The 9,991-nt window shown below is 36.2% G+C and overlaps 1 protein-coding gene across 1 annotated transcript; it reads right to left on the bottom strand.

Moving 5' to 3' along the window:
* Positions 1-1,331: 1,331 nt before the first annotated feature.
* Positions 1,332-7,769, bottom strand: LOC137935910 (uncharacterized). Its single transcript, XM_068780322.1, has 6 exons — positions 7,120-7,769; positions 6,797-7,008; positions 3,001-3,280; positions 2,836-2,921; positions 2,656-2,747; positions 1,332-2,192 (listed from the first exon to the last, which is right to left on the bottom strand). The coding sequence occupies exons 1-6, from the start codon at positions 7,420-7,422 to the stop codon at positions 1,945-1,947; spliced, it is 1,221 nt and encodes a 406-aa protein (XP_068636423.1). The 5' UTR covers positions 7,423-7,769; the 3' UTR covers positions 1,332-1,944.
* Positions 7,770-9,991: the final 2,222 nt, after the last annotated feature.

Raw genomic sequence — 9,991 nt, 5'->3', positions numbered from 1 at the left:
ATTTAATTGCATTCTAGACTTCCTTTTGAGTGAATTGGCCTTTCAAGGTGAGTAGCCATCCTAGGTGGTGTAGATTTGAAATAAAGGTGTGGTGCACTTACAAAATTGTCATCTCTGTACTGTTCATGAAGATTTGATGAGCATGTATAGTATTTGCTCTTCTATGTACTGAAGCAACTGCATGAAAAAAAAAAACTAGTATTACCATCTCCCACTATTAGCCATTTATATTATGATCTTTGTTTCTTATATGTCCTCTCTTGAATTGTAATGGACTCATAGTCTATACATTGCCGTAGATGTTGTTCCTCTTCATTTTCTGTTGGTGTTCTTGTTTCCACAACAATATCCAATTCCTGAATTTTTGTGAGACGAGTGACTTCTTTGGCAGAAATAGATCTGTACTTCTCTGATTTTATGGGAGATAAACTTGATCCTATGCGTATCTCACTCCACTTATGAAGAAGTCCTATAAAAGGTTCATTATGCAACCAAACTAGCTCAAACCGGAAAGGAGAAGGGCTCCATTGTATCCCTCCACAAGCGTTGTAACCATTAGCAATTTCTCCAAGTGAATTGAGCACCTCCTGTAACTATTTTTTGCTAAATTAGTCTTCAATGAAACTTGAGAACCCTCTCATTGATGTTGTAATACTTTGAGTATGAGGTATTTTTTCATGATAATTTTATATTTGATATTTTATTTTATTAAAAATTTATCAAATAAATATAGTAATATATGAGATTGATTATTAATTTCTATTTATTTCCCTAAAAATACACTAACACATCCATTTAATTTTCCTTGGAAATTTCTGAAAGTTTCCATATAATTTACTAGTTACGCACTAATAAGATTTTATCTAAAAAGTTATTTAAATTGTGTATCCTAGGAAAAATATTTCTAATTTTTCTTGAGATATAAATTTCCAACCAGGGACACTAATAGGACATTAATGGTATTGTGAATATTCTATAAACAAACTTGACTCCTCTTCCTTAAAGCTGATATTCAGGTGTAGAAATTCCTGAGGTCAAGTAGGAAATCAATACACAATGGTAAGGTGTTTCAAGAGAAGGTTAAACTAGCTAGTTATAGAGGTCAGCGGGGAAACCCAAGTGAACCCACATTACATGTTTCATATATCATTTAAAACTAGATATACCCTATTCCAGTGTCCTATGTTTCCTACTTTGGTTGGAATCTAGATATATATATTTATGGAAGCCTAACAAAGACTACAGGGCATACATTCGTACATGATAAAGCAGAGAAACAGTTCAGCCAACAGATTTGTATCTAACAAATAATCTAAAGTCAGATAGCACAATTATCTAAAATAAGTCCTTAAATTAACATATGTAACTTCAGTTCAACAACAGCATCAGTATCTTTTTTTTTTTTTTTCCCCTCCCTAGGATACAATTTACTCTTAACACAAACAGAAACGGGAAGATTGGGCACAATTAAATTTTGCCCTCGTTTTTGTTATCAAAATTCCCTAATAGAGTTAAGATTTAACAACAACATACCGCAAGTGACATACACATTAAAAGTTTCTTGGAAACAAAAAGACATATTTTTCAAGCTTTATCTGTACTGAGTAATTGGTAAGTCAGGCCTGCTGCCTCTCAGCACACCAGACCTTTTTTTCCCATATTGAGGTAAGCTCTACAGTCATTTGTCTGCTTGAGTTTTGGCTTTCTTTTTTCTTTTCTTTTTTTTCCCTGTGGGTTCTTTTGGATTTTATTGCTCTTTTCTTTTCTTTTTTTCCTTTTTTTTTCCCCTAATGTTCACAGTACCAAGTCTGATATGGGAGAAGCTCCACTGATACGAACCTGCCATCTTCCCCACTGTAATTTAAATCACAGCTTTCACAAGCATGGGAGATTCCGTCCACTCCAAAACAAGTAAAATGTAGCCAAGAAGATAATTCTCTCACTTCACCTACTGTATGTGCCATGTGAAACAAAGAACTGAAAATCAGGGTGGTTCACTTGAAGCAACCTCAGCCAATTGTCAGCAGCCTGCAAGAGGGAGTTAGCCAATTGTCTCTCGGTTCCTCCATGTGGGGTCCACATGGAGCCCTTGAACTTATAGGAAGCTAGACCAAAACTGGGCAGTGATATCTTTGGAACACCATCAATCCCCTCGGGATAAGTGACAACAGGACCTTGTCCACTGCTACTACCTAAAATAAAAACTCATCAATAAACAGAGCACCTCCAGGGCATACAACCAGGACAAATATAACAGTAATTTCAGCAAACATAACAATAAACTGAAAGAATAGATACGTGGGAAAGACTTGGAGGAAGTAAAATCAGTCGGTTTATGCACAAGAGAATATATGAGACTCCCTAAAACCATCTTCAAGTAAATGTTTGATGAATAAAGTAAAAACGTATGACTCTTAATTTATCAAATATAAAGTTGTTTGATGATGAGCATAAAGCACAGTGATCTCAGAAAAACAGCAGTTGATGTTAAGTGAAAGGGTGAAAATATTTCAGACAATGCAGTGCTTGTGACTTACTGTAAATTGTTTGGTAAGAATATGGGGGACAATCAAAACGATCATAACAAATCAATGTAGTGAGTATGACAACAAATTGGAGAGAAAATGAAAACACAGATAGAGGAACATGACTCACTTTTCATCGGAGTAGAAAGAGAATGGAATGTCAAAAAGCATGCATCCATATCTCTAAGTGTTGGTCCAGTTGGTATCCGATATATTGGATACCTGCAACCAAAAAACATGAGATTTAGGGATCGTATGCATTTTTAACAAAACACAACAAATTTAGACAAAAATAGCAATTACATCTTACCATGCAACAGATATCCAACTGGCTGACAATAAATCACAACTTCTGAATGCCTTCAGTTCAGGATAGCGAGAAGAGAGATCTGAAATCTGTATTGCAAAAAAGTCTCAGAGAAACAGTTGTAATGTCTATGAGGACCATCAAACAGAAAGCACAAGGAAAACTCACCTTATCAGCCAAAGGCTCACGACTGTATGGCTGGTCCCTTTCGAAATATTCAAACAGCAATTGTCCTTGAGAATTGCCCAGTTCCCCATCATCACTGGAGAAACCTTCTTGGGAACTAACGAGAGACTTCTCTCTCAATGTGAGTCCGTCCATTCTCTGAGTAGCCTCACTTACCATGAAGTGCCTGTTCCATTGCAAGTTCCTTTCAAGTTCAGAATCACTACTACCATCAGAACTTGTATCTCTGCAGTAATCGCCATCACTATCCTCACCAGCCTTCCTATTGTACAAGGAAAAAAAATCCAGTCATCAGAAGACCCAACAACTGTAGAACTAATCTAATTGATAAAACAATGAATTCTTATAAGAGCACAAATGATGGTTCACAAACGTGATAAGTCCAAAAGAAAAGGGGGACAAGTAACATCTGTTGCCTCCAGTTTTCAGCTAAATGGTCTGCTAAAAGTGACGAGTAAGAGTCATGCAATACAGGAGACAGAAGAAATACTGACAACAACCACCTCGAACTGAAAATTTTGAATCCTCAAGAGGCCATTTTTCCTAAATCAAGAAGAACTAACACAAAAGATAGGGCCTTTGCCAATGGGAAAATTCTAGTATCAGGTATTGGATTCTGTTCTCACAAGGGTACTAGCTGTAGTGTATGTGAGCATTCAACATTCTACAGAAAAAAGGAAAAAAGAACCAACATTACAGAAATGTGTACATTGTAAGAAATATAATTAACGTAATAGCTATATTTTCTGAAAATAAGAAACAATATATAATTGTCTGACCTTTATAGTTACTAATATTATTCAGAAATAATCTAATCGTAAAAAAAATATATTATGTTACTTATATGCAGCTAAAGACAAATTTTGGTTGATTCTCTCTAGAAAAGATAACAATAGCAATTCAAGGTCCTTCATCGCAGCTAATCGTGTTAAAAATTAGCTTTAGTATGATTTTACATCTTTTGTTTGGTGGTCAGAAGTGGAAGCAAGTGATATAGCATGCAACAAAATAATCACAACCACTTGGAGAACCAAAAATGATAGACAGACTATACCCCTCTCTTTCTCCCTATAGGCTAAGCTTTTCCCACTTTTGAATTGATTCATTCCCAGTGAGGTTGAAATACACTTCGGGGTTTCTTCTTTTAAATGACAACAAAATGACCACATAGCAATTTTAAGGGGGGGGGGGGGGGGGGGGGGGTGGTGGGGGGGGTGGTGGGGTGTTGGAAAACAGGTAAAAAAAAAAAAGTTCAGCTTTCTGGTGACATAGAACAAAGGAACAAAAGAAAGAATCAATTATCTACTGCCAAACTCAAAGAAAGAAATTATTCTGCCTCTCCATGTAATCAAAATATTCCACAAAAATTTTAAGCCAATCTAGAAGCCTACCAGCATATGAATGATAGTGACTGTGAAGTCTTTTTTCTTTTCTTTTCAGTTGAAAACTAAGCAATGTAAATCAAAGTCATCAGTGCATAGGCTCACCTAAACAATATTAAATCAACTCAACAAGCAAGTGCATTTTAGTTACCTGGAATTCTTCCTATGAGAGTCACATGTCTTTTTTTAATAAAGTACTTCATTAGGTTGGTCCATTCTTTCAAATAATCATGTCTCTTAAAAACAAGCCAAAATAACAATAAACATTTTATTCATAACAGTGCTGCAAAAGCTCAAAGAGTAGAGCTTGGATGACAGTAGATCAGTTCAGGTCAGAAAATAAAACATAATATTGATAAAACATCTTGGAGAAAATATTTAGATCCTCAGCAGCACATATATTTCTATAAAAGATACTTGGACACTAAAAATGTTACTCCACGGAATAATGTAATGTAAGTTGAGGACAAACAATAAATGTATTATCTAAATATTGTGGAAAGGTAAATTAAAGGAGTTCACAGACTAACAAACCATTTTCTTTTTTTTGAAATAGGACTAAGAAATCTATTCAGTGACATAATAATTATACTGAAGTCAAATGATAAGTATATTAACACTTTAACATAAAATAAGCAGATTAAATGAATTAAAAGCGCAAAAATCAGGTACTTCGTCATGGGCTTCAGATCTTCAGAAATCAATTCAATAGAAGACTACATGTGGAAGGTGATTCCAAGTCTGTTATTAGCTGGTGTTTCGGTCACAAAGATCAACTTTGGTGCCAATGTAGCCTTTTTTTGGAATTCAAGATTTATCTAGAGATGTTGTTTGTAACTGAACTAATGTCCCTAGAACAGCAAATAGCACGGCTGATTCTGGGGCTAGAGAAGTACTCTCCAATCCATCATTGTCAGGGGGACCCCTCCTTGATGTTCCTGTTTGCCATTGGGCCTTAATAAAAGACGCGCTTTCTCAAAAAAAAAAAGATAAAAAAAAAATCAATTTAATGATGTCACCTTTCTATGATATATGCAAACACCTTCAAGATGTAACAAATAGATGAAAAAACAGAAACTTTTAGAAATCACAACATGAGAACGATCTAGCAAATAAAAAGCAAGGTCAGGAACTTCACACTAAATGACAACTTGAATTGGCATCCCTCATTCAACTGCAGCTAATTGCAATGAACATAAAAATAACCTTTTTTTTCCATCTGATGCTTAAGCCAGGTATTACAGATAAGACAAAGACATCTTTGTTCAGTGGTTAAATAGATGAACATATTTAAGCAAGAAAATAAATAACACCAATTGATGTAAATAATTCAGAAAGAAACCCTCTTACAAGCACTAAATATCCAGAACCGAAGAAGCACCTCCACTTCAACTGCTCTAATAAAAAGAACAACAACAACAACAATAACAATAACAAGAAATAATAATAATAATAACAACAACAACAACAACAACAACAACATAGGCAGGACAAGTAATTCAGTTGTACTTTAACATCAAATACACTTCAGAGAGCACAAAAATTCACAACTATAAACATTTAGCCTACTCAACATATTTCCCCAGCCACTTACCTGGTTACAAAGTGCCAGACGATTCTGGGAAAAAAAAGAAAAGAAACATGACACCTTTGTTAAGCAAGCATACACATTGCGTTCAAGTTCATAAATTGGCACAACTTATATACCATCTACCTCCACAAAGCATTCACCATGTATCACCCAGACAATTTATTGGTAAAACATGTAGCTACACAAAAAAGTGTAAATTCCGATTTGATCAATGATAAGATGCTATATATTTATGGAGAGCTCTTCAAGCAACTATAACAACTAAACTTAAGCAGCTATCTTAACTTTCAAAGTAGCTGTACTATTCTCATTGCTTAAGGAACCAATGTATTCCAAACTGGAAGATTGGACAAGATGAAAACTCAATTTACACATCTAGGTAATACAGTACTGGACAAGAATATTCTTTGATCTTGTCAAAACGTATGTAACTCGAGTTGGATACTGTGACATGGTAAGTCTATACAGAGGTCTTAAATTATACATGCACTATAAAGTGAAAATACAGGCACAATTGTGGATTCCACAGTATTCTGAAAACATGACTGAACCAAAAATTCACCAAAATAGCAATTATTGTGGAAGCCAACACAAAAGGTGCTCGATAAACATGCTTGCAAGTAGACTGAGTCAATTGATGATCTCAGCTCATAAAGATATGCCAAGACAGAACGGCCGGCCATCTAACTGGAGGAGGCAGTACATTCTATGGAATTCCAGATAAAAACAAAGAACACTGTTGTATGGACAGTCGATGATTACACTGAAGAAAATAAAACTTATAAAAATTCGCAAACAAAAATACCTTGATTTGCTAGGAGCTCTGGAAGACTCGCCATACAATTGAATAGCAGATAGGTATGGCACATAGTATTGAACGACTGAATCACTTCCATTCAGAATCAAAGGCACTCCGGCTCCATATGCGCTCCACTCTTTGAAAGAATCCCAAAGGTCGCCAAGTGTAAAATACGGTTGGAATTCAATGTCACACGTTCTTAACACCCTCAATCTCGTCTATCAAATCGAAAATTGGAGAAATTATAATTAATAGTAAAACTTCCAATGAAAGCCACTGAGACATCAGGAGAAAGAGAAAGAGTAAAGAAGAAGAAAAAAAAAAAAAACCTTAGAGAAATACTGGGCTGGCATGGAGGGAATCGTAGACTCCAAAAACCGGTCGAGATTACTACACGATGATCTCGTAGGGCTGGAAGACGGCACCGCTAGCTCTTCAGGGGCCGTCCGACTCTCCGGTTCCGAAGTATCCAAATCCACCGGTTTCGCTTTGGTCGAAGAAGCCGTAACGAAGCCTCCATTGCTTCGATTCCTCTGCAACTGGTGCTGCTGATTTTTACGGGCTTTAACCGAATTGTAGAATCGATCGTCGTCGTGAGCAGCCCGACCCGACTGCAAACCCGTCCCGAACATCTCCGCAGCCGAAAACCTTAATTTCGACTCGAATCACGAATTTTTACACAAAAAGAAGCTCGATCACACCGAAACAACTAATCCGGTACAGCAAAAATATATGGAAAAGCCCTAATCAAGAAACTGAAAACAGCAAGGATATGAAATCAAGGATCGGAACAAGCACTAGCCCCGAGGTCCCGAAAAACCACAGATCGGCAGCTACAAGGAGGTCGCCGGAGTTCAAATCACCTGAGCAGAGAGACAACGTGGAGGATGATCGATTGCAGAGGGACGAGGATGGTATCAAACTGAAAATTTCTTTTTCCCAAAACGAGGGGAATGAGAAAGAAAGGAGCTGACAAGTAGAGTCGAATAAATGCGAGAAGGAGGGGCAGGTATTGGTCTCCCAGATTATTTAACTATGCTAATTGTCCAAATTAAACAAAAAAGGAATTAACTAATATTCACGTTAATTACATTTCATCTTTACACTCCACGTGTAGGGACTAGATCAACGGCTGTGGTGACACGAAAGTTGCAAAATTCCCGACGGCATGAGACACTGACGGAATCCCGAAAAGACCAGACTACCCGGTTTGGTCAAAGGTGATCATTCATTGTTTTGGACCGGTTCTGGGCCGCTTTTAGCCGATTTAATTAAGCAATTTGATTAGCTTGGTCTAAGACTCAACAAACCATCAATTCCTCAATGGGGATTCTAAAAGGAAAAAAAAATTCTTCTTTGGATTCTCATGGAAAATGAGAGAGAAAATTGAATAAAAATATAGTTTCTTGATGAAAAATGAAAATAAAAGAAAATTATTAATATTTTAATTTTTTATGATTAAGATTTTTTCTTAAGTTTCTATTTTTTTTCCTCCCCAAATTCCATCATTTTGTGAGAGAAATTTTATTAATTAATATTTTCTTTTCTCTCGACGATTCTATACTGTCAAACAATAGAAAATAACTTTTCGGTCTTAACCCAGATTTTGTTGGACAAAGATTTTGTTGGCGCAACCGGTTAGGTCGCCTTAGGAGTGGACGGGGTTAACCCGGATTAGAGAGGAAGCATGGTGGTATTAGGAATAAGATTAATCTAGAAGAGTCGGACTTTTAAACTTGAAGACTGCGTTTTCATTGTTCCTAAACTTGCTAAAGAGAAGATAATTGATCAAGTACAAACCAAAAGATAAAAAAAGAAGAGAAGAACAATCAAACTTAACTAAGAGAGAGAAAGCGATTTCCTCTCTTATTTTATTTTCTCTCAATGATTCTTTACTGTCAAATAATAGAAAATAACTTTTTGGTCTTAACCCAGGTTTTGCTAGACAAAGATTTTGCTGGTGCAACTGGTTAATTCACTTTAGGGGTGGACGGGGTTAACAGAGAGGAAGCAGGGCAGTATTAGGAATAAGATTAATCTAGAAGAGTCGGACTTTTAAACTTGAAGACTGGATTTTCATTGTTCCTAAACTTGCTAAAGAGAAGATAATTGATTAGGTACAAACCAAAAGATAAAAAAAGAAGAGAAGAACAGTCAAACTTAACTAAGAGAGAAAAAACGATTTTCTCTCTTATTTTTTTCTCTCTCAATGATTCTCTACTAACAAACAACGGAAAATAACTTTTTGGTCTTAATCCGGGTTTTGTTGGACAGAGATATTGCTGGCGCACCCGGTTAGGTCACATGAGGAGTGGGCGAGGTTAACCCGGATAAGAGAGGAAGCATGGCGGTATTAGGAATAAGATTAATCTAGAAGAGTCGGACTTTGGATTAGAGAGGAAGCAAGGTGGTATTAGGAATAAGATTAATCTAGAAGAGTCAAACTTTTAAACTTGAAGACTGGGTTTTCATTGTTCCTAACCTTGTTAAAGAGAAGATAATTGATGTGGTACAAACCAAAAGATAAAAAAAAGGAAGAGAAAAGCTTCCATATGCTCCAAATGCCATCACATAATGATCTATCATGATCAAAAAGTGGTTCAATTATAGGAGTGGAACAGCTAAGAAAAAAGTGGTTCCATTTAAGAAAAAAGGAAGAAGAAGAGAATCATAAATAGGAGAACCCAAATGCAATGTTGACGATTAACAAGTGTGCCATCAAAGTTTGAAGGATATTCCAAAGATGGCGAGAGAATCATTCCCTTCATAATAAACTTTAAGAAATGAATTATAATCGAAAAGTAGTCTTATCCGATCCACGTTATATGTGACGTTTACCGGGCAAGGATCATCTTTCGTCCATGTGTGAACCACTTCACCTTCTTTCCCTATTCAAATCCATTCCAGAGTAAGCATGACCACAAGAAGCGTTGCGTTCTGGTTGCTTATCTCCATCAGAAAGTGAAGGGCTCGCAGTTGCGCCTGTAAAACCGTGTTCTTTATCGTCTAGAAGCAAACAAACTGAAACTGATTCGTTTAACGTTTGCAGTGAAACCCATCTGAGGAAATGGAAGATAAGACATAGTAGCTGTCTTGACATATGATCTTGTCAAAAGTGGAAGCAGGCAGTTTCATTGTTGTGTTTTCTCCATGGAACTCCATAGAAAAGAAAAGAAAATAAGAATTTAGCCATATGAACGA

The sequence above is a fragment of the Aristolochia californica genome, unplaced genomic scaffold, assembly GCF_029961685.1.
Source record: "Aristolochia californica isolate CCGP_79_NKW_82.1479 unplaced genomic scaffold, dmAriCali1.0.hap1 SCAF_7, whole genome shotgun sequence".
Classification (NCBI taxonomy): Eukaryota; Viridiplantae; Streptophyta; class Magnoliopsida; order Piperales; family Aristolochiaceae; genus Aristolochia; species Aristolochia californica.
The sequence above is the reverse complement of the archived record's forward strand: the minus strand, read 5'-3'. Positions and strand labels throughout refer to the sequence as shown.